The sequence below is a fragment of the Mus musculus genome, chromosome 12 (genome assembly GCF_000001635.26).
Source record: "Mus musculus strain C57BL/6J chromosome 12, GRCm38.p6 C57BL/6J".
Lineage (NCBI taxonomy): Eukaryota > Metazoa > Chordata > Mammalia > Rodentia > Muridae > Mus > Mus musculus.
Window position 1 is genome coordinate 30,223,261 of NC_000078.6, and position 25,254 is coordinate 30,248,514.

The 25,254-nt window shown below is 42.4% G+C and overlaps 1 protein-coding gene across 10 annotated transcripts in view; it reads right to left on the reverse strand.

The window, feature by feature from the left end:
- Positions 1-25,254, reverse strand: part of Sntg2 (syntrophin, gamma 2) — a 198,911-nt gene that overhangs the window by 48,779 nt on the left and 124,878 nt on the right. For 8 of the 10 annotated variants that reach the window (NR_136915.1, XR_872414.1, NM_001324520.1 and 5 more), the window contains 5 exons: positions 21,858-21,987; positions 20,044-20,082; positions 13,329-13,445; positions 6,316-6,387; positions 3,508-3,714 (listed from right to left, as the gene is read on the reverse strand). Coding sequence is in view for 7 of the 10 variants with exons in the window: in NM_001324520.1 (NP_001311449.1) it covers positions 3,508-3,714; positions 6,316-6,387; positions 13,329-13,445; positions 20,044-20,082; positions 21,858-21,987 (565 nt within the window). In the remaining 3 variants the exon portion in view is untranslated. Of the gene's footprint in view, positions 1-3,507; positions 3,715-6,315; positions 6,388-13,328; positions 13,460-20,043; positions 20,083-21,857; positions 21,988-25,254 lie in introns of those variants that run through there. The other 2 variants (XR_003950053.1, XM_011243873.1) reach the window with 2 other exon arrangements.

Here is a 25,254-nt window from a genome sequence, read left to right on the forward strand (position 1 = left end):
ATCAGTCTGAAGAGACCTGAATTTTATGACTGTTTCCTTGTCCACTAAGCATTCATAAGAAAACGTTTTGCTTCTAAGAGGCAATCTGTTGGGTAGCAAATACATCCAAGTCTGAAGTCTAGCAAAGTGGAGTTACTGGGGCCACCTTTTCTTCTCACTGCTGTTGCAGAACGAGTCCTGTTACTTGTAGCCAATAGCAACCTATTAGACAGATATTTTACACTTTCTGGCTCTATGTTATTATTATAAAAAACAAAATGTGAGAGGAACTGATGTGGGAAAGTGCATAAAAATATTTCAAATTCCAAAGTTATATGCGCAAAGCAATGGGCATATATTTTAATTAAAATATTCTGGCATATATGGCAAGGCAGTTTGAAGGCTATGGCTACAATCTTGGCATTTTCATGGGAATCTGGGAAGTAGTAATGGAGAAAGTGGACCCATGGAAAAGGTTAGATGTTTCTGGGTGACAATGAGACTTTAATAATTTTGGATATCTGTTACATGGATATTATTTAGAACAATATTGATTTAGACTATGTAAGTTGAGGAGACTGGTCAGTGAGAAGTCTCAATTTACTCTTCTGAATCTGATGGTTTTTCTGCACCGTGTCCTGTCCACGTGAGCAAGGTATAGAGGCTTTTGTTTTGGTTTGTTTTGTTTTGTTCTGTTTTGCTTTTTCGAGACAGGGTTTCTCTGTATAGCTCTGGCTGTCCTGGAACTCACTTTGTAGACCAGGCTGGCCCCGAACTCAGAAATCCACCTGCCTCTGCCTCCCAAGTGCTGGGATTAAAGGCATGTACCACCACTGCCCAGCGGTATAGAGGCTCTTATCTGTAGAAATGTACCCTGAGTCCATGAGGCACAAAAGGCACCATTCAGAAGACTTTCTATAGAGGTGACGAATTAGCTAATGCATGCAGGAAAATGAGCCCACAGCTGCCACCAGGAAGAAGAATGAATGATATCAACATTGCATCATGTATATCACCTACACTTAACATAGTGAATCTTGGGTTGGCACAAGATCCAAGGCAATACACATAAAGCTGGAGAAAGAAGAAAAACCAGAGATGGGACATGCATGAAATAAATGTAGCTTTGTTAACCATCAAAGGAGACTGGCACTTACTGTGTTTTATATATACTACTTATGAGGTCCCTCCTATAATTTCATTCTGTATCTAGGGAGGCGGTATGTCTTATTAGAACAGGGCATATAGCATAGGAACTCTCAGACTACACCACTATAATTTAATTTCTAGGTTGCTGTGAAAAATCCATAGAGTCCTTATGTGCAGAGAAGCAGAAAGGAAATCAATGTTGCCTTCTCTGCACATTTAAAAGTTAAGTGTGGTGTGTGGAATGCAGGAGGCCTGGCATAAAGTATGTATGGGCTTCTAGGGTAGTTTGTGATGCATCTATGTTAGAATGCATTGTTTTCAGGAATCATGCTATAACTTGGAGAATGACTGATCAAGACACTGAAAGGGGAAGAGGATGTCTAGAGTTGAGCTTGCCTGAAAATCGGAAAAGCATCCAACCCTTCTCCTGTCTACCTGTTTCTCAGAGGGAATACAGAAATTCGGGGACGGTAAGTCACTTCCGGGGTAGGTCATTGTTGAAAATGCCTTCAGGGTCTTTCCTAAGTTTCTAGAACAGAGTATTAAGTTATAATGGAGCCTTCAGACTCTCCAAAGTTCCTGGGTCATCTTCATTCCTTTCCTTACCAACTGTGAAAGACCTGCACAAGCTCAGTAATTGATGCTGACAGTGTTTTCTTCAGAATTTGCCTCCTTTCTTTCAACCTTAATCTCCTCTCCCCTCCCCTCCCCTCCTCTTCCCTCCCCTCCCCTCTCCTCTCCTCCCCTCCCCTCCCCTCCCCTCTCCCCTCTTCTCTCTCTTCCTCTCCCTCTCCCTCCCCCTTCCCCTCCCCCCCTCTCCTTCCTTGTCTGAACACTGTTAACCGCTGGAGAATAGATGTCGCGGCTGTGATGGTTCCAGTTCCTTAGTTACCTTTATCCTCCTTTAGAGAATGACACTTCTGAACATACATAAGGACTTACTATCCGTTGTGAGGGGAAGGTCTCCTTTCTAACAACACTACAGACACAAATATCTATCGGACTGAATAACTCACAGTGCCCACAAGCTTCCCTCCAGCACCAAGTTCCATGATTGAGCTTCCTCTTATTCTCAGCATATCTCCTGATTGTCTGTCCCTGGTCCTCAGGAAGATTGTATTCACCTGACAATGCTGTCCCAGGTCCCTGGACTGAGGCTCTGTAGAGCAGTGGCCAGATGGGTACCATCCATGTGTCTCCAAAGCAGAATCTGTGCTATTGTTGTCAGAGCAAAGTAGCCCCAAAGTCCCCTCCCTACAAGGGACATCTCAAAGTTGCCTTCTGGTGGCAAGGGCTATCTGTGTAGATTATTTCTAGGTAGGTACAAGATATCACATCTAATAAGTGCTTGAGGAAGGAGACCTCAATGCTGTGGACTTTCCCTCCAATGTCATACTCTATAAAAAGTGAGACACCAGGTTGGTGCCTTAGCTCTAAGATGCTATTGAGGATCAGGAACCAATTCCCCCACGCCATGAATGATGGCCTCAGGGGAAAATCTCAGTTTCTATGGACATCTGGATGTTAGGACATTTAGTGATCTAAGAGATGCCACGTGTAATGAATGATCAGGGCTGATCCATGCTCAGTAATGGTTTGGCACAGCCCAGAGCCCATGTGCAGGTTGGCAGCCAAATGACAGGTAAATAAACAGAATCTTTTCATGCTGGAAATGAAGCAATTGCTTTTTGTTTCTGTGATCACTCTCTCAGTGTTATCACCAGACTAGTCATGAACCCAGTACCTTGGCAAGGAGACAGACCTTGTCTGATGCATTGCTTCATTTATTTTCTGTCATTCTCTAGCAGGAAACATCCTATGAAGAGGCCCATATTTACGACAACAGAAACCATAATGCCTCCTTCCTTATCTGCTCAGTGGACACACATTTAAATTCGTGGATGATTTATTTGCTGTCTTCAAGAACAGAGAAGCAATTCAGACACATTGCTGTATCACATTCTCCTTTGGGCCATTAAATATGAGAGGATAAGCCATTAAGTGTCTTAAAATATTGCACATGCAGGTGATACAGAGCAGGTTATAGCTGTCTCCAAGCCTACTGCTCTGCAGCGTGCAAACTCCTCCCACGGCAGTCTGTGAGTTCTGCAGTGGAAGGAGATTCAGCCCTTTCCTCACAGTAAATATGAATGCAGATATGAACCAAGATGCAAGAGCCTGTGACAGACAGCTCTCCTTATTAATGGAGGCCCTGCTCAGCACGGATGACTGCTCCGACATGGTGACTTAGATGAAAGCCATTCACCTCTCACAGTTCTCTTTCCTGAAATAAATCCTTATTTACACTCCATCCCCAAGGTGTCAGATATTGCCCCAAAGCTGATAGTGAGAAGAGTGTGAGTCCCACAACATACTCACCCCGGTTCTCTGAACTTCCATGAAAGTTGCTCTTTGGAATGCCTTCTCCCACACGGCCAGCTCACTGCCCAGCTCTACACTGAAGATGTGGCTCTTCCCATGGTTGGCCAGGACGCTGAAGCAGTATGACCTGGGGTCTTCACAGTCAAAATCTTGGAGACCAAGATACAGGTTTGCCTGCAGCCAATAGTTATCTGAAAGCCAGAACTGAAAACCAAAAACAAAACCCAAAACAGTATATATTGGAAATAGGTCAGGAATGGAGGGTTGAGTCCAGACTACAGAACTCAACCCAACCCACTCTTTGAGAAAAGGGTTGCATTTGACTGCTCTGGTAGAGGTAGCCTCTTCCTCACAACCACCAAATGGGGCAAGTGCTTTAAAAATGTTTTCAGAACAATAGCCAAAGCAATAAAATACGGAGGAAAGCACTGGACACAGCCTGATGATCCATCATAGACTCACCCGGCTGGCCACACCTAATAACAGGCAGCCGTATCCTTGGAATGTGTCTCTGATGTGCTTGTTTAGGACACGGCTCCATTGAGATTCTGCATGTCAAGGTCATCTATAGGGACCTGAATGTCACCAGTTGTCCCTACTTCCAGATGAGGGGTATAAGCAGGCAACAGGGACTACTAAAGGAGGCTTCTGGAACAGTCTGTCCCACCCCCAGTACAGATAATAGTGACCCACAAAAATATTGTATATAAGGTATGCCCAGGCATTGATCATTGGAGGCTAGCCATTCCTCAAAGAACTCTGATAACTACTTTTTAAATGTTATCATGAAGATAAAAACCTTAGAGACTCTTGTTTAGCATAAACCTAACAAGCTGAGAAAAGCATATGGGAAGTTCTTGCCTACACTGGCTCTTCAGAGGGGCTGGCCCTGGTGTTTCTAAGGAGAAGCTCAAGCCCGGGGCTGCAGAATGGTAGGGTTGTTATAACTGCTGAGTTGTCAGGGGAATTGTTATTCAGTGATATCTATCTACTGGAGAGTCAAAAGTACACCCTTATTCTTTCTCCTTTTTAGCCATAAATTGTAGGGAGTGAGTTCACTTCCGAATGAATAACCTTAACTAGAGGGGGAAACAAGGAAGAGATGGTCCTTAGAGAAGAAACTGAGCCAAGCGGTATAAATGGAGACCATGATCATCCTTATTAATGGATTCATCATAGCAACCGTGCTTATATTGTCATGCGAACAGTACTAAGATGACAGTAACTCTGATCACTAAGACATAACACATCTAGCTTGATAGCTAATAACTCTAAATAATGGGTGCAATAAAATGTAATTTATTTTTTAAAGGATTGTTTCTGAATAGACTATAAAGTACAGAGCGGTAATTCACAGATCTGGCCACACAGCAACACTCCGAGGAACATTTACGTAAAGCGAACTCAGATGTCTGAGTCATATCTCACACCATGTAAAATTAGATCCTTTGCTTTTGGTCCAGATGACTACCATGCAGAGAAGGTTGAGAATCCCCACAGTGCACTGTCCAGGTCTTGAAGAGCTGGAGACTGGTTCATGACACAGGGGACATGAAGGATGTGGTGCTGGCACACCTAGCAAGCTTTTCCCTGTGTCAGGGGCCTGTCATCATACCAGTACTTGGTTGGCAGGAGGAGGAGGGTTAGTCTAAAGCCACCCTCAACTGTAGAATGAATTTGAGCCCAGTCTGGGATGCATAAGGATCCATTAAAATACAAAACACAACCAAACCAGACCAACCAACCAAACAAACAAAAGATACAAAAAGCTTCTAACAACATAACTAAAAGAATTCCCTCTAAAACTGAGACCCCTAGATTTCAGTGAAATCCTATGTGTCCCAGGGGCTCGCCTTGGGTTCCTATGTATATACGGATTTCCATTCATTAGTCCCAGCATGTCAGTACAGCAGTAGAAACAGACAGGACTTACAAGGTTCGTTCCAGCTAAGCCTGTGTCCCTTACACTGAGTCTTTGCCAGTGATGACACCTTCCCAGTTGGGGAAACTGACTTACTGGCTATGGCCCTATTACATCAGAACTAATTAAATACCTTGGACAATTCTGACAGCATCATGTGACTGCTGTGGTTAACCTTCTCTCATCATTATCTTTGAAACCTTCCTCTAATTGGATAGAATTGCCTTACTTGTTTGTTTGTTTGTTTGTTTGTTTGTTTTGGCCTGTCCAGTTCAGGTCACAAATTTGACTTTGATTACTAAAATAATTCTCAACAGGTGTAAGATGTTGGACTGGGCTGTACGAGTGCTTGCTGCACAAGCATGAGGACCTGAGTTCAAATCCCCCACACCTGTAGAAATGCCAGGATAACCCTGTATATCAGCAACCCCAACACAGTTAGAGTGGAGTGCTGGTGCTTGCTGTCAGTCTACCTCCAGGATCAGTGAGAGACCCTGTGTCAACTGAATGAGGTGGAAAGAACGAGACACCTAGTGTCTTCTCTTTGCTTCTGCATATTCAAAAATATTGTGTATTTACACACACACACACACACACACACACACACACACACACACACACACACACACACACCACCGCTGCTGCTGCCACCATCCACCCACTCATCTATCCATCCTTCCATGCCAATACCTACTCATCCTTTCATCAGTCAGCCACCATCCATCTGTCCACATCAATAAGCAATAGTATAGCAACATCACTGGACTGGAGAACAAGAAAGGCTCATCTTACTATCTCAAAATGTCCCTCAGGGAACACATTGTTCCTCCCGCTCTGAAGGACATCCTATCTCTACGAAGCATCTAAATGCCAAGGATTCCTACCTTGTGAACTTTAAACAGCACCTCACAGAGGTTATAGGCACGTTCTGCTCGTCCCCAGTCCAGTGTGCTTACCTATGGGTAAGCAAATAGAGACATTAGTGTCAGAGAGCAAGCTGCTTCAGCTAAGAACTCAAGCACTTCTACCATGGACGGATCCCACAGGTCTCGACTTAGATGCCCAACTTCCCTTGCTCTGGGTGGTAGCAGACCTTTTAGTCTGTTGTGGGTTCGGATTCTGTGTCCTCCTCTAGTGTACCACATGAATACATGAATACAAAGAATAATCCTTTAAGGCACACACTGGTAATATGAGAACTTTATACTCCTGGGGATAATTTCAATTTAAATGCAGATTTAATTGAATTAAATTTTAGTTTAAATGCGCAAATGTAAGATGGTTATGAATGTGGATGGATTAGTGTGACAGTCAAGCAGACACACTGGTGACTGGTCCTCTGTTCCTCAGTACTAAACTCCCTAGATGTTTCTGCTTCAGAAATGAATGGAAAATTTACCGAATCAATTTACTTGAATATGTTTTTTTTTGGGGTTGGTTTGGCATATCGTATCTCATAACTATTAACTTTTGAGTGATGTGTTATGATTTGCACACTCACATATATGATCTCAAAGTTAAAATGTTTCTGGTTTAAAAAAAAGTGTAGAATTCTCAGCAGTGTCACATCTTCTGTTGATCATACACTTAGTCTTTCAGGCTCTAAACTTGAACGGGGCTTTTCTATGTTGCCTTTGAGACACTGAATCCACAGGGATTTAATCAGCTGGTGGCTTCCTAGCAATTGTCCCATCACATAAAATGCCACCAAAGTCTTTAGGTGCCAATCCACTGATGCCGGACCACTAGCCAAGAGTGTGTTTGACATGAAACCTACATTGATGCTTGACCATTTAACCGATCATTGCTCCAGAGCCAGCTCTCTGCTACTGGAATTGAACATAATACTGGCCAAGTAAACCTTGATTGAAAGCAAGAAGGATCAAGGTGCTAATGTGAGCTTGGTTTTGGAACAATTAGGTCTCGGTGGCTTCTGCAATCAGCAGATGGTGGTCCTTGCTGCATCTTTCCAACTCAAAATGCCTAAGACTTCTGTACCCCTCTCTTATGCCAAAGTGCTCAGGGTTGCAAGAGAGCACTGCCCTAACGCAAAGACAATGCTCAATGAACCGGAAGCTGTTCCTATCCTCTTGCCCTATATTCCAATGTGCCTGGGCAAAGGATATGCAGATGCCCCTCAGGGTAGAGCCTTGTGGCTACTAGTATTACTGGACCAAAATAAATCACACATTGGTGGGCGCCATGTTCAACCTTCCCATTAGAGAAGTGCTGATTATTATAAGAGAATTAAAAAAAAAGATTAGACACACTATTCAGAGACACGCTCCCTTAAGATCTCATGAGATTTTTAAATATGCATTATGCATATTCATAATTTTGCCTTTTCAAACTGTAGTTTGTAAAAGAAGCATTTTTCCCATGTCATTTTTTTTTCTCCCTCAGAAATAAAATGTGAATTGTAACTCAGAATTTCAGTGTGTAGATTCATCATTTTTTGTAAGCCTGACCTTTGTGCTGGACGTTTTAGATTGTGGTTATATTTTAATCATTCGAACAGTGCCATGATTATTGCATTGAGGACATTACGTTCGGGTAGCCTGTTGTAACAAATGCATCTTCTTCATTAGCTTGCCATCCGTATAGAGCAGAACAGCCTGCCTTCTGTTTTCTAAGGTAAGGGTGGCAGAGTTGGTGTTTCTTTCTGTTGGCAAACTTCGTGCCTTCTGGTGCCATAGTTAAGGCGTTTTCTGGGTATCTGAGTTCCTTCTGTCTAATGTTCCTGCCAGGAGGTCACGTCTACCCACAGGGGACGACCCCATCTCCACTCTAGGCCCTGAGATGCTGAAAGTGACTGATGCCCCCATCTTGCATTCTGAATAAATCATGGCTTGCCCCTCATCCTCTCAGTCACTGTGATGATTCAGGGAAGAGACCCTGTCCAGAGCCAGCAATGAGATAGAAGGTGCTCAGGTTTCTGGGAGGAGACACTCCATCATTATAGACTTGGGGCAAATGTACCACCTGAGGATTGGTAACAATCACAATGGGTGTCAAAGACTTTGGTTACTGACAGTGCCTGGACAGTGGTTCCTCTTTCATAATAACATGTCACAAAGATGCAAAGTGACCTGAGTGGGAACAGTCAGGAGGGACGTGGCTGCCCTCTATCTTGCATTTTTCTGCAAGCCTAAACTCTCTAAAACCAGACTGTTTAAAAAGCAGCTCCTTCTCTTTGTCCCCTTCCCCAGGCTGCCTGAACTCCATGTCTTCCTGGAGGCTTGTCAGACCCAGACCTGAGTCTTCCCTCATATTTGGAGAAAAGACTTAGTAGCTGTCTACCCTAGTGCTCATCTTTCCCTCACCTGACACTGCACCCCTGTCTGTGTTTGCTCACCTAGTGTACTCTGGTTGACTACCCAGCAGGCCCTGGGAGAGCACACAGACAACTTGCTCAGTGTGGAACCCATGTGCTGAGCGAAGCCCCACCCAGGAGCTGAGGCAGGGGAGTCAGATTTGATAGCCTGCAGCCAGCCTGGTTCTAGCCTGCACAGCAGCCTTTACCCACATGGCTGTGGTGTGGATACGTCTGATCCAGTAGAAAGGCAAACAGGAGACATTTTTGAGTTTCTCCTTACAGAAAATTACCAGCAAAATATTTGTCACATTCCACGGGTATCTTTTCACATTTTTATTAGTTACGTTTATCTCTAAAACCCAACTGTGAATTCTGAACATAGCAACCTCTCAGGAACCTATCTTGATATCTACATAGCTGAAGTAAGAAACAGTTGACTTGAACAGCCATTTGACATATATTTACATGTTCATAACCAGAATATAAATGCGGTGTTCGGAAGTCCAGGTCTGCCTGGTTAACAGCGTTGTGACAAAAGTGAAGGTCTGTGGAGCTCTGAAGTTCCCTGCCTTAGGGCTCAGAGGGTTGAAGCTTTGGAACAGCTACTACATCTCCCAAGCTCGCCAAGACAGAGGTCCTTGGCCTTGCCTGTATTTCAGATGAAGTTCGGTGACCTTGGTTTTTATGTCTAAGTCGAGTGACACTGGTGGGACAAGTGAGGTGGTCAGCTCAGCTTCTCCTGACACTGTGAACTGAGTCTCAGGTGACTCTAGGATTAATCATCAGTGCCCACTGCTGGGGACCTACATGGCCACCCTTCTCCTTGTCTGGTGGATTTGTGAGGAAGCAGAGGGTCCCAAGCTCTATGAAGGAAAGAGGACGACTGAAGGGAGAGAAAGGAGGGGTTTTGGATAAAAACACTGAATTTATAGTAGCAGTTCCACATGGGAGCCATCCTCATCTGCAGACTTAAGTCCGTTCTTTCCAGATCAACTTTTGCAAACAAGAGACTATATCTGCCTAATTGACATTTGTAAAATTACTGCTAGTATTTCCTGCAGGCACCAGGGCCTTCACCACATCATTTATACACCAGTGCTATGTGATGCTGTTAAAATGATTTCACAACCTTACGTTTTTTTTTAACACATTTTAATGGTGTTTGAAAACATGAAGAGATGAAGCATCACCTTTTAGATTCTCGTTTGCAAGTCAGAAATAAATATTCTATCAATGAGGTTGAGCAGAAAGAAGAGCGGGGCTTAGGGATGGTGAGGTTCATTTCATGAGGGACTCTGCTTCTTCCTCAGCAGGACACCTCAAGGTAAAGGCCGCTGGCCCCCATACCTCCCCTCCTCCCACCCTCTCCCTGGAGGAAGTCAGAAACAAACTGGCCTTGAATGAAGGACATTATGTTTTAGCTCTTCCTAAATTTTCCGTAGTAAGAATCTTTAGGTCCTTCTAGATTCCATTTAGAAATTCTGACAAGACATGTTGAGAACTACAGCGTAGCGAATATTTTGACTTTTCTGCCATGTCAAGCTTTCCTAAATGCCTATAGCTTGCCCTTGAGATGAGGCCTGGTTGTACCGTAACTACAGCAGAAGCAAATGGCAGTCGGGATGTATGCAGAGACACTGGATGCTCTGGAAGTCATTTACTGCTTGTCTCTGATCCATGAAATACAAACTTCATGCAAGATTAAATAAATAATAATATACTTATTACAACTTAAAGTTTAAGATTTGGGCAAACTGCAAACTGTTATTGAAAATTACTAGCAATGCCAAGATATAAATCCCAGGTCTAGGGAATACATATAAATATTTAGGTATAAATTTACTTACCATATTGTATGCATTGCTATGACAACAAAAAGCTGTTTAATATTAAAAGCATGGCTTTTATCTTTTAAATTTTATGTGCTTCAGAGCCTTAAAATTCACTTATATAAGAAAGCTATCCTGTGTTCACCTTGGCCCAGTGAGATGTTCCAGTCTAGATTTATTATCTCTGACATACAACAGGGGAAAATTTGGGATAAGGAATGTAAATAAGTTGTCTCATGTTCCTGGCTGGTAAGCGGAACATTTATGAAGAAAACCTGTAGCTTCGAGTTATTAGCTTGCAGCCAATTCCACTGAGACACTGAATAATTCTTCTTCATTGTCCCATACAATCTTTTCCTATCTCGACGTAAAATATGCTTTGGTTATTGTGGACAAAAGATGAATTGTTTAAAACATTTCATTTTGTCCAACACTATTCTATTATGTAAGGTAAATTTTTATCTTTCTATTTAAGACGTTGTCTAGGCTGCTTGCAGTTTTTCCCATTTCTGTTTAATGAAAGGCTGTTCATCTTGGAGCACACTTCGAGGGAACGAACCTCACCTGTTTGTCTCTAGAAATGGATAGGCGTTGAGCTTAAGTCCACGGTATAAAAACAAATGAATACGTACCCCCTGCTTTCATGGCCTGGCTTCTAAGCGGTTGTGTTTGGTACTTTTGTCTTTACGCCTGCCTTCTTGCTGATGGTGTACAATATGTAATCAAGGCTTCCAAATTACTCGGAAGCTAATTATAACCCTTTCCTTTGTTGTCCTTAATTAGAAACGGAAACAGCTGTTATGTCTACTTCCCACGGTGGAGTTGGGCATGTAGATGTCATCACAATGTTCTATACCATGAAGAAGACCCTGGCCCTGGGTGTCCCTGTTCTATGGAGATCTCATCCTATGGGACCAGATGACTCGGCTAAGTGCTTGGATGGGCTTCCTCCACTCACCCTCTTTCCTTCTCTTACAGAGTCTAACATTTGGGAACACTTTGCAATAATACATTTTCTGGTTCCTCTTGGAAATTGCTTCATGCTGATTTGAAGGCTTAAAGCACAAAATGCTTTTGAGACTTGCTAGCTTCCCCCACCTAAAAATATCCAAATGGTTGATTCTTTTCCCGTTATATCTCATTTAGAGAGTTTTCTGACATTTCCAATTCACTGAGCACAGCTGTAGAGTTTCACTATCTTCCAACAGAAGGGATTAGCCAGCCAGTGACCATTCAGCCTTCAGAGAGTGTCTATGTAAGTCACTTCACCTCCTAACAAGCAGTGACTTTATTATCATTTCAAAGGGATAGCAATGACAGCTATGTGACCAGAGACTTGAAATCTATACAAAGACACAGGGGCTGTACAAAGCAAACCCTCTACGTAGGTCTGACTCTGAGTTGAATATCCATTCATTCATTCACACATCACACTGCTTGCTTTGACTATTTTGTCTCTCACATAATTACCACAGAAAAGAAGGAAACTCCTTAGGGCTAGACCTAGGGGAAGCATGTAGCACTTTTAGCAATCATAATAGAAGATCCAGAGGGATGGCACTGTGCTCCTGTGGTTGCCAGTGTTAGCACGACCTGCATGCTGCTGATATTGCTATCCAGGTGTCATATCTGAGTCTGATACTACTATGCAAAAACTATCTACTTACTCTGTTAGACAAAATCACATCAATTAATTTAGTAACCTTAAGGAACATTAATTAGTTTACCTTCTGGAGAATTTAATCAGTGCTTATGAAAACATATAGGTGATTGTAATGTGAGTAAATTTACAACATAAGATTTTCTTTTAATAAAACAAACAAACAAACAAACAAACAAACAAACAAACAAACAAACTTGTATCTAGACACATTGTTGTATTAATCCAATCCCGGGGAAGGAGAAACACATTAGAGGGGAAAGACCGTGAAGCGGCAGTTCTCCTTAGTGAGTCCACTGCACACCCTTAGCTTTTCATTTTATACAGGATGCACACCCTGAGGGAAGCGGGAGATGGGTGCAGCTTCGGAAAAGATGTAATTGGGCCAAACATTTGTGCTACTTTAATCTCATTTTAATGGTAGAAATTTATATCACTATCTGTGTAGATTCTGATTTTTCAGACAAGTTTCATTACTTGTTTGCAGTTCTGGTGGATCAGAGTCCCAAAAGTTAAAAAAAAAAAAAAAAAAAAAAAAGACGAGCGTCTGGGTAGAGCACTTACAACTCACTTCGATAATCTGAGAACAGTGTGGGTAGGAATGGAAAATAGAACTATAGAACAGCAGCATCCACTCTTACATTTGTGTGCTAAGTCCCACTAAAGCAGGTTGTTAGCCTTAATCAAATCTGGAAATTGTGTGAGAAAGAATGTCTTTGGAAATTTCATTATTTAGATACTTCATTGGAAAAATCTAAAGAGAAGGGCTGCATTTTGCTTTGATTGCATTTTGGAGTCTTCAGCCATAATAACTGTCTACATCCCACCTCCACACCAGCTGATATTTAAAGCAGAGAAAATGCTACAGCTGTTTGAACAGAAAGACAGGGATGGATTTCCTTTATGAGTTGGAAGTAAGTTACTTGTGGTTAATCCCTAAGCTGACCCCGTTCTAACCACTGAGGTCTGGAGGAGGCCATGAGAGCCCATCTATCTCTGCCTTCTTCCAGGGCCAATCTATCTGCTGTCTGGCTCATATGGATAACTCTAGCAACAGGCCCCTTCACCCACCAGATGCCCAGGCATCCTTACCGGAGGAGCGCCAAAAATGTAGAATGATGAACCCCTCAGGGCCAAGAACTTGGGTCTGAAGTTCTGAGAGTTGTCAGCTCCTTGGAGCCTCTCATTTACCCATCCCATGTGCACCACCTGCAGAGGGAAACCTTGGAAAATTAAAAGCCAAGCCTTAATGAGAATGTCTTAAGAGCAGAATACTAAACACACTCAACACACTATGATCCTTCACCTTAACACAACATGCCCAGAAAAGATGGGAACTCAAAGAACCATGTGTGAACCTTCAAGTTCTAACTCAACTCAAGTAGGATAGAAGTATACGACAGTTTGTGGTAAATACTCTGATCCTTGTGGAATAAGGCTCTACATGGTAGCTGAATTGTGGGTTTCTTGTACTTCTTAAAAAATGTGCTGTTACAGGGCTGGAGAGATGGCTCAGGTATTAAAGGCAAAAAATCACAACTAAAAGGACAAAAATGCAGTGTTGAATTACACTCTGCTAGAGGTTAGTATTTCTCATTCAAAAATAGTATTTCTCATTCAAATGCAGACTCAAAAATAGCTCATTATATTTTCAGTGTTTACAGTAAATATAAGGCATCATACAATGTGAAGAAAATGACTAAGGCTTTCTTTAGTGCTTAACTCCCTAACAGTACAAAGAATACAAAAAGCAAGATTTTTATAACTCAGATAGTTTCAGTCTTATTCCATGAAATGTAAACTACAAAATCAGAAAGTGGTATATCAGAAATTAGGTATATCCTGGAAGCAGTAATAAAATATGAGAATTCAGTGGATGACTCCAGCCTGTTAAAGAACAATCCCCATATTACCCCATTTATATATGGCACACACTTTTTAGTACATGGCATGAATAACTTCACTTTAAATTTCCCAGCTCCCCATTTTGCCATTTCAAGGAAAATCAATTCACTAAAAACATCCTTATTCAAGAAAAATTTAAAATAAGACAGAATTTCCAACTGCTCCCCACCTCTACCTCTACATTTTAGATAGTGTCTATATGTAGCCCTGGCTGTCCCAATAAGGTATGTAGACCATGCTGGCCTCAACCTCATAGAGATCGGTCTGCTTCTGCCTCCCTAGTGTCCTTCAGGGATGAAGACGCTGTGTCCAGAGGTTTTGGACAGGAGCAGAAAGCTCACTAGCAATTCCTGTAACCCGAAGTAGAGCATCCCTGCATCAACTTTTACCCAGTAACTTCTGGCAGTATTCACTCTCACACACCATAGACCTATCCTTGGGGTCAAGATGTCAGCTGATAGCTAAAATGCAGACAAGACAGACTCTTGTGGAAAATAGCTATTGTGGCTGAACATAATCACTACTATAATGCATAATGAATGCCCCTCAAATCTGTAGCTTTGTCTTTTCCTAGAATTTGCACGTATGTATAGAAACAATATGTATGGGTATTCAAGGGTGTGTAGAGCACGTTTATACATTAATGTAAAATCATGAGGACTACCTTAGCTGTCATTTCTCAGGTACTCTCTTCCTTTGTTTGAGACAGACTATCACACTGGCTTAGAACTTGTCAACTTGACATGCCTAGAGCTCTAGGATTCTTCCTGTCTCTGGGTTATAAGTGGGCATCACCATGTCCAGTTTAATTCTTACCAACGACATGGATGAAACTCTGGTCCTAATGGTCACGTAGCAAGAACCTCTCACCAACTGAACTATCTCTTTAGCCTTAACTTTGTCTTACACGTGTTCCAAGAAGGTGAGTCATATCAATGTGATATGATAAAATGACTATAATATTACCAAAAAATGTCATGTGTGACTTGGGGTGCCTTTAACATAGTTGGGCTTTTATTATAAAAGAGGCTAGAATGCACAATATTGAATGATAACCATGAGAATTTAATACTGTGTCTCAGAAAAGCCGCAGGCACAGTGACTGTAGACAGAAGCAAAACAGTATTTGCACTGTGAGACAACTGCTGGAATTTAAGTCCTTGAACGTCTTCTGGATTTGGCAACATTGCAGATAGAAACCTGACAGCAGCAGAGTCTTCTGTCTTTCTTCTCTTCATATGGCCATATACATTGCAATGAGTTGTGACATTCAAAGGGTTGTGACATGAAGGCACAGCAGAGAGGATGGTGACATTCAGAGGTGCATGAATGAGTGTGGCTAAATGTGTGTGCACAGTGGACGTGCAGGCACGGTAAACAGCTGGAAGGTAAAGTCAGAGCTGCTGGTTTGGATTGCCAGTTGAAATAGAGAAGCTATGATCTCTTCTTTCTCACAGCAGCAGAAATCAAACAAGGATGAACTACCCTTGGAGTCCAGTTCATCGGAGGGCCACCATGGGTCGACAGAGCTACAGGTATTAGTTGGGATCCCAGTGCCACCTCTGAAAGTGCTGCAACCAGCCTTTGGCTCTCCTTTTCTGCTCTGCCCTTCACTTCATCAGCGTCTTGGTGACTGCACACTCGGTCAATACCATGTGCTCACATAATTCAACAAGAGTTCCATACTGAGGAATGGCCGAGAAGCTGCCACTGTAGCCAGTGTGACAGCTCAGGTTAGTAAGAATGTGAACCACTAATTAGCTGGACGTGAACTTAATTAAATCCCAAGTGTAATTTAATACTGCCTAGATAGCATAGAGGTAAGTTATAGCTTTGCTGTTATTCAGAACACTGGCTACCTTGTGAATCTTCCTTATGTATGCATAGCTAGTTCGTAAATAATCTACAGGAAGCCAATCTTATCTTTTACATTATGAATTTTTTAATGACTTGCTGCTTGTTGTAAGAAGTGTATATCACACTTTCTGAATGCCACCCTGATGGTATTAGGTGATATAATTAACTGGGGACCCAGGACTTTACCACTTCCACAGAGAAGTACAATTTCACGTCTGTTCTGGTATCCTTTCTGTGGAAAGTCATGTTTCTTGCTGGGCCAGCGTAGAAACTTGTTTAAGCCTACAATAGATTAGGAGTACACACCTGTTTTGTTTTTTGTTTGTTATTCTATATGAAAAGCCGCTTTCCTGTGTCACTAACATTATCCTTGGAGTGTTAACCAAGGCATTATCTCCCTCAACTATAATCCAAATTAGAGAAGAAATATTCTTTGGAAATAAAGATGTTTGCAGTTTTACTAGGGTGAACACGTCCTCAGACATCGTGTGTGTATGTGTGTGTGTGTGTGTAGATCAAAGGACAGCAATAGTTGTCATTCCTTATGGCTGCCTACCTTTTTTGTTTTTATCTTTAAAAGAGGTCTCTCACTGGCCTAGAATTTACTAAGACTAGACTAGCTGGCCAGTTAGCCACAAGGCTCTTCCTGTCTCTGCCTCCTTAATGCTGGAGTTATAAGCATATACCACCATGCTTGGCTTTTGAAAAAATATTATTTTTAATTCAAGATCTGGGGACCACACTCAGGTATTTATGCCTGTAAGGCAAGTACTTTACAAACTGAGCCATCCCCACAGTCCAACCTGGTCTTTAAGACAAGAGTGCTACAGTTTGAGCAACAATTTATAAGGCTAAATGCCAGGTGTAAGAATCTATGCCCTGTGCTTATTGTACTAGCATCCAGACTTTTTCCTTTTTATTTCAATTTTATCAGTTGTTAGATGCTGTGCTGGATTGTTTTATGTCAACCTGACACAAGCTAAAGTCATCTTAGAGGAGGGAACCTAAATTAAAAAACCAAAAACCAAAAAACCTCCATAAGGCCCACTATAGGCAAGCTTATAGGGCATTTTCTTAATTAGTGATTGGTTGGAAAGAGTTGAGCCCATTGTGGGTGGTTCCATCCCTAGGATGCTGGTCCTGAGTTTTATAATAAAGCAGGTTGAGCAAGCCACAAGGAGCAATCCAGTAAACAGAACCCTCCATGGCTTCTGCATCTGTTCTTGCCTCCAGATTCCTGCCCTGTTTGAGCTCCTCTATTAATTTCCTTTGATGATGAATATTGATATGGAAATATAAGACAAATAATTTCCTTTCCTCTCCAAGTTGCTCTTGGTGTCTTGTGTTTCATCATAGACGACAATCTTAAGCCTTTGTTATTTCACATTTACTTAATTATTATTTGTTATACACCAATGATCAATGGTTGCTTAAAGCGGGAAAATATTGCTTTTCATTTTTTTAAGGGCTCAATTTCAAATCCTAAGACACAAAATGGAGTGTGTAGAATTCGGAGCAAATGTGTACCCCCTTTTCTAGAGCACACCCAGACATTCAGGATGGCAAGTGTGGTGTGAAGGCCACCAGCAGAGCATGATGCTCCTTCCGTGTCTACTATAAAAACACTCATGGAAACCCGGGCAAGTTCAAAGTGGGATGTAAAGTTTCAGTCCAGAAATAAATATATGCGGAAACAAAATCCCAGAAACTAAAACTTCAGAGTTAAGTTGCATGACTTTGTTTTGCTGTACAGATGAAGAAATCAGAGCTCAGATGCCAGCTTGTTCAGTGCTTCTGCCAGAAAAGGACACAGCTGGACTTAGATCCCAGGCTTTCATCAAACATGGCAATGTCAGCCAAGTGTTATGTGTAGTGGAATTCACCAGATGAAGGTGACGGCTCTTCATGTGAAAGGTGATTGGTATAGGACCTGCAGGCTCCTCAAAGGTTCTGCAGTACCAAGAGTTGTCATTTCACTCTAGGCTCTTGATATCCAGTGACAGGAAGAGGTGAATTCCAAAGTAAATGAAACACATCCTTCTCACAGAACAATGCTCTTTCATTGGAGGAAAGTTGTTTGTATCCATCTGCAAACCCCACTATTCTCTGATGCAATCCAGATCCATGCTCTGGACTTACCACTTTCCAGTGGCACAGTGGAACTCATTAACCCCTCTAGGAGACCCGATCTTCCCACCTTCTTTATCATGTGTGCTGATCTCTCCTTTGGTCACAGATATCTCAACAGACAGCAGAGCCCCATGGCCCCCACTGGATTGGCTGGAGGAGCTGAGGACAAGAACCAGGACACTCCTTGCCATCTTTGAAGGGGACAACTGCCCAAGTATAGAATTTTAGGGATGCTTCAGAGTTCTGAGGGGCTAATGAAATTCAATGTCAAAAACAGTAAATGTTTTTGTGGAAAACAAAAACCAACAGAAACTCAGTTTAACATCTCACCAGCAACAGATAAACTGAGAAAATGTTTATGTGTAAACTACGTGGAGGTATCTTAGTGGACAAAATTGTAAGAAATTTATTCTCAAGCTGCAAACTTCAGTGGAAATATAATATTTTAATGTGAGAAGATATAGAATTAATGCTATTTTTGTTTGAAGACATTTATGGATGTGTTAATCCATACATAAAATAATAAAATAGCTAGCCTCTCTTTAAGATGCATAAAACATACATAAAACAAAATAGCTGATGGTTAATTTATAAAATATTGAAAGTAATAGGTTATATTTAGAAGAGTTATTTTATCAGTGTAAAAATGCTGACTAAAAGGCCTGATTAAAGTATGGACGAAATTTATTGTCTTTCTCAGTCAACACTGAACTGACAGAGCAATGTTCTCCTGGGTGTTATTGTCTTCACTTTAGATTCTGATGCTGACCCCTGTTAGAGCATTCGTAAGCACCAGTTACAGTAACAGGAATACATTGGCATTAGTTTTCTTGGGGATTATAACTCATGTTTCTGCAGACCTATGAAAGACATAGTCTGGCAACCAAAGGACTATGAACAAGTTTTCCCTGTGCTCAGCCCAACACGTGACCAACAGCCATTCTATGAAAGGGGGAGGGGCCATGAAGAGCTGATGTTGAAGAGGGGCCTGTCGGGGGGGGGGGGAGCCTTCCCCTAGGTAATGCACCATCTTAGAACATTGCTGTGAAGGGGTTGGGCAACAGGATCTTTGGCACAGATAGCTCCCAGGTCAGAGGTTCCTGGGAGCCCAGCAACTATAGATAAGAATGTTATAACCTGAATTCCACCTCTGTGTTGATGAGAGTCTACAAGGATGATTTGGCCATAAAGAATAGGGTGTTACCGATCCAGAGTAAAATTATCTTATCTTTATCTTTAGGAAGATTTGTGGCTCCCCCCAAGTCTCACCTACCATCCTTTTGACAATCAGGAAGATCCTTTCAGAATGTATTAACAGACCATTAGCTACCACCAGCTCCACAGCTAAGAATGCTACAACATGTGAAACCTACTATATTTCCCCATTTTGCTTTAAACAACCAACTCAATGCTCATATCACTGTATTCTAAGAGTAGCTTGACTTATGACTTTCTCTGCTCTATTACCATAAAAACCTAATGAAACTGTTACCAAATTGGAAAATGGTATTTTTGAGGGGGGAGGGGGACCTCCACAAGTGTTTGTGGGCCATGGTTACTGTAACTTGGCTCTATAATAAACTTTCATTGAGTCAACAACATCATGTAACACAATGATCCCAAGTCATACAGGCCTCTCTCTATCCTGAATCCCCTTTGGGCTCTCTCACAGTCCTCTCTAAATCCTGTTCAGATCACATTTTCTACTGAACACAACCCACAGGCACCATTTATCTCTGTAAACACAGGTGATCCGAACAGTCAGTCCCCCAGTGTAATCCCAAATAAATAAGAAGCTTTGAGTTCATGCATGTGGCAGAGTCTACCAAATTCAGTGTGATTCTCACTAGCATTTTCTTATCTAAATTCCACAAAGGGGGTTTGTCATCCTACTGGGCTGAAGACATACACCTACCTGGTCACAGGGAGAACAGCATTTATTTGCCATTTTCATCTGTAGAAGGAAGACAGCAAGGGGTCAGTGTGCCATGCACATTAGTGCCCTCACTTCTCAGCCTGTCTAAATGGCAGCGGAAATTAATCAGCCCAGGGAAGTTCCTTGGAGATGAGCTTCCCCTACTCTGTGCTTATCTTCAAATCAAAGCAAATACACATTTATCTCAGCAATTCTCAAAGCAGGAAAACAAAGAAACAAAACAAAGTGCACGAGTACACTAAGGCCATCATTCCCAAATAGCAGCCCTTGAAGTAAGGGCAGCTATGGGATGACAGATGCTTAAACTTTACCATGTACAGGGGGGGAGGGGAGGGGGAAGGGGGGAGGGGGGAGGGGAGAGGGGGGAGGGGGAGGGGGAGGGAGAGGGAGAGGGAGAGGGAGAGCTTCTATTCTGTGTCAAGTTACAATGACACAATGACCAATGTCCACAGTGGGTAGTTCATTCCTTACTTATCTCTCTGAACCATGTAGACATGTAGATGTCAGTTTCAACAATTTTACCAGTGAAGAAATGGAAATTCAGAGGAAGATTCATCCAAGGCTATGAGCCCACATGTCTGCCGTGCTGTGCTGCCCAAGGGTCACCTGTGGCAGTCACCTAATCAGGAGAACTCTACACTCACTGGCATTTCTTCAGTTGTTAATCCAGCCCCACCTGTCTCCTTTCTGCTTGCTTATTTATCTATTTAGTTATTTAATTAAAAAAAAAACCTACCCATTCAGTACCATAGGGATTCAAAGTATGGAATATTAAAACCGAGACTGTAGGAAAGTATTTATTTATATACTAGCAGAAAGATGGCTCTCGTGCCTTCAGAGTATAAATCTTACATATGACCGCATCCCTAAACATCTCAACTTATTCAGCCAACTTCTGTCCAGCAACAACCAGGACAAGGCAGGAGATGAGAAATCAGGGGACAACAGGCACTAGGCTGTGTGATACAGGGTATAACAGGTTGCATCAAGCTGCCAAGAGCAGATAAAGGTATATGGGGTGAACATACAGCCTGGGTACTGGGAGGGAGTAAAGATGGGAACTGGGCCAAGCCATTGGCCGTAGGCCAATCCTGCCACAGCTACATAGCTACAGCTTGCAGTACTTCACGAGAGACTTAACAAGGAGTTGATGTTCTCTTCCCCAGTACATTTCCATTTATGCTTTCTTTTACAAATCTTACTGACTTGGAACATTAAATATATCACCCAAGGCACAGAAGGCTCCTTTCTGGCCCAGATGCCTTCAGTGAGACAGTTTAGGTATGCCCCTTTCATTTTTAGTTTTAAATAAATGTTCATGTGTGTGTTTACATGGAAATGTTTGTGCTCATCTATAAGTGTGCATACACTTGGGGAGGCCAGAGGAAAACCAGGGTGTGTGTATCATTGTTCACATTGTATTAAGATGGTTGGATACACACACACACACACACACACACACACACACACACACACACACACAGAGAGAGAGAGAGAGAGAGAGAGAGAGAGAGAGAGAGATTTCTGTGTATGTATGTGACAAGAAAGAGAATGGGAGGGAAGGGACAGAGAGAGACAGAGAGAGAACTAGCCTGGAGGTTTTCAAATGAGTATCTAAACACCTTTTAATAGGGTAAGTTTTAGTTATTTAAGTTGGATATTCAATCTGTTGAAACAAGTATATGTTCTGTATGCAGCCCTAACCTTGCAGTGGGTTAATTATCCTTGGAAGCGTCTCATCATAACTGCTAATGCAAAGAAGAGAGGGAGTAAGTCCCGGACTTTATGCTCACATGTTGAAGCGTCAGGTCACTGATGTTGGTTGAGATTGAACGCAACCAGTCAGCACAGTCCTGGGCAGTGGAGAATTGAAGGACTCCTGTGCTGGCTCCATCCAGGGCCAGCACCTCCAATGCACTGGACCTGCAGCAGGAGGGAAGACACCAGGGAGCCAGTCAGCTGAAGAAGGACACCTGGTCGGGAGTCCAGCAGGGGCCAGGTGCTTCCAGCCCCTGCTGTGCTATGCTCAGCTGTGACACACTTGGGAAAAGCAGACAGTCTTAATCTAGTCAACAGCTATAATAGGCTAGTCTTACCAAAGTGAAGATGCACACGGAACTCCCTTACTAAGAGCAAACTCAATAGGCACAAGGAAAGCAGATGAGATGAAAAAGAAGGCTTGCTCTAGTTCAAATCTTACAGTTAGTGTTTTATAGGCATCTTAGCTGCAATTAGTTTGAAGCCCATCTACCACCTGAAACCTAACACACCATTAAACACCAAAACACTCAGTGCTGATAGGGACTGGGGTGTCCCAGTGCATGAACTTAGGATCCACAGCAGAGCTCCAGAGAAGCCCCTGATCCTTGCCTCAGTATGAAGGCTTACTCACCCTCCAGTAATTGTCCTTAAAACCCATACTGTACATGTATCCGTCTACAGTCCACACTCAACACTGTTGTAATACCCTCTCAGCTATGAGTTCTGCTAAGCAAGGGGGGAGGGCACAAGGGAGGAGGGCTACAGAGACTTTCCATGTGTGAACAGCTCTCAAAACAGCTTTCTATGAGTAATTTTTCTTTGTTAAACAGAGACCCCTGACGGTTCCAACCTTAATAAGCAGTTCTTGAACGAGAATGAAGCATTTAGTTATTTCCAGCTGATTTTCCAGCCTGGTAGAATATGAAGGGTGATGAATGCATTTCTGAAGGCTTTGCCAGAGGATGAGCCTAAAGTGAGTTTAAAGTGAAGGTGCAGGTGGCTGATGGAATGGCTTAGGGGGATGGGCCAGCATTGTCATCTCTGCCTTCCTAACTGTTTCTAGTTGCTTTCCCTCAATTGTGTCTTCCAGGTAGAGCCATTATCTCTAACTCCTTCATTTCAAGGTTCCTTGTTCTTTGGTTCCAAGGTATAGCTGCCTTAGACCTGTGTGTTCTGCATGACAAATTATTACTTTCTCTATGTGACACTGGACAGCATTAAAAATCCGTCCTTGTGTTTATTTTGCACATGTAAGGGCATGGGCTTTAGTCTAACTGCACTAGGAAGTCACTGAGAGGCTCTGAGCAAAGACTTGGCACAATGATGAGAAATGGATGATGAATTTACAAAAAAAAAGTGTGGTAAATAGGCCAAAGGGACAATGTGGAATAGGAGAGAAAACTGTTAACTGCTCGAATAACCAGGCAAGGAGAGCGCTTAGGGAAGCCAGCCTGGGTAGGTGGCAGGAGGGGGAAATTAGTGTAGAGATTAGACTCAGATCAAAGGACAAGGAGGAATCAACAGTGCATCCAAAGTTTGGCTGAATGCAGAGAAGGATAGCTGTGTTATTTGGCAGCGATGCTAGAGTAAGTAGACCCAGCATGGGGGGAAGGCCAGACCAGGGACACAGTTTGGACCATCTGTTTTCTTGTGATGCTTCCCAAGTAGAGCTGGCTGTGGGTGGTGGAACAGTCAAGTGTGGGCACTAGGGACATGTCTTGTCTAGAAATAGAGCATGTGAGCTGTCCACTGTGCAGGGTCAGGCTGTGAGAGGGAGTTAGCTCACCATGGAGCAACTTGGTCAGCGTAGCAGCTGGAGAAGGGGACAACCAGAAGAGAGAACAGCAAGACTGCCTGCCAAAGAGGGCAACGCTAGCCTGGCATGTTTCCCCAAAAGCCCAACCCCCAAAGAAAGATTTTTGCAACAGAAACAAGTGTTGGGGTTCTGACGGTCTCTGTACACCAGATGTGAAGACTCCTACTGGACCCAAATATAGAAAAGATATGCAAACCAACAGATGTGCAAATTATAACACAGAAACATGAAAAAGCATTGCAATGGGGCTCTTGCAGAAGTCCAAAGTGCCTCAACTACTAAATGCACAGATATTAAAGGAAGCAAAATGTCTGACCAATATTCTAAAGCTTTCTGGTAAAAATTATCAAGAACCTGAAAGAGGTTACAGAGAAGGCGATAAAGTCAATCTAGAATAGAAGTAAATGGACTCTATTCAGTCTTCAGACAAACAGGAAAACAAGCAGACTCCAACCCTCTGGTCCTCATTTGTCAGTGAGAAGGGTACCATCTACCCAGGATGATGTTTGAAGACCTATGATGATGGAGTGAAGCCCAGTCCTCTGTCTGGACCTGAGTGGAATTTCAGTTAATGTGACTAAAAGAATTTTAACAGGATTTGATTATGTTTTATGAAAGTATTACATAAGTTATTACATATTACATATTATTTATTTATAATTGGAAAAAGTTATTGATTAAGGATATAGAATATGGCTGGAAATCTACCACATTATACCTGAGCTCTCATCTGAAACAGAAACCCCTGCCTCTTTTTCTCCAAGCTGATGGAATGCCATATGCAGCCCCTTCTCCATCCAGGGATCCTGAGACCCAAAGCCTTGTCTCTACTCCAGCAAGATTTTTCACCCCCAAGATACCCCTATCCAAGGACAGGACTGCTTCCAAGAGCGCTGTGGCATCTACCTGCATGGTCAGCAGCTAATTGCTATCTATTCTCACCAAAAGGCCAGGCAAAAGCCATGTAAGGCTGAAGGAACAGTTGAATTTCAAGTATCAACTACTTCTGTATTCTCTGGTGCTGACAATACAATATCACTATACCACCCACATCCATATTAGTGACCATATAATCTGATTATGTCTTCCTCAAATGAAAACCTGTTAGATTATCTCAAAGCCAGTTGAATGCAATATATTGATGCTACATCAGGGTTCAGTTATGGTGATGGGATATGACTTAATCTGCCAATCAAATCCCTCATTTTTAAGCCTTCATCCTTATTTGCATCATAATCCCCAAACTTGTTATTTTATAACTTGTTCCACTAAAAGTCTCCTTTTCATCTCAAAACCAAACATTAAATGATACCTGAAGTATTTTCTGAGAAAACTTCATCGATAAGTATATTGGCTCATTAAAGGGCCTCATGTACCAGGGAAGTGTACTGTCCAGATCTTCATGGAGCTGGGACAAGCTAGGATTCGTCCACACCATGCACACTGCTCAACACAGAAACAAACCCTCTGGTCACTTGCGCCTTTTCTGTTTCATTTAGATACTGGCAGGAAATTGAAAATAAATTCTTAGTCCACGAACTGCTTAAATTCTGCCCCAGGAGCCTTGGGCAATGTTTTCTAGCTAGGATTCTACTGATTTTTACAGAGGTGAG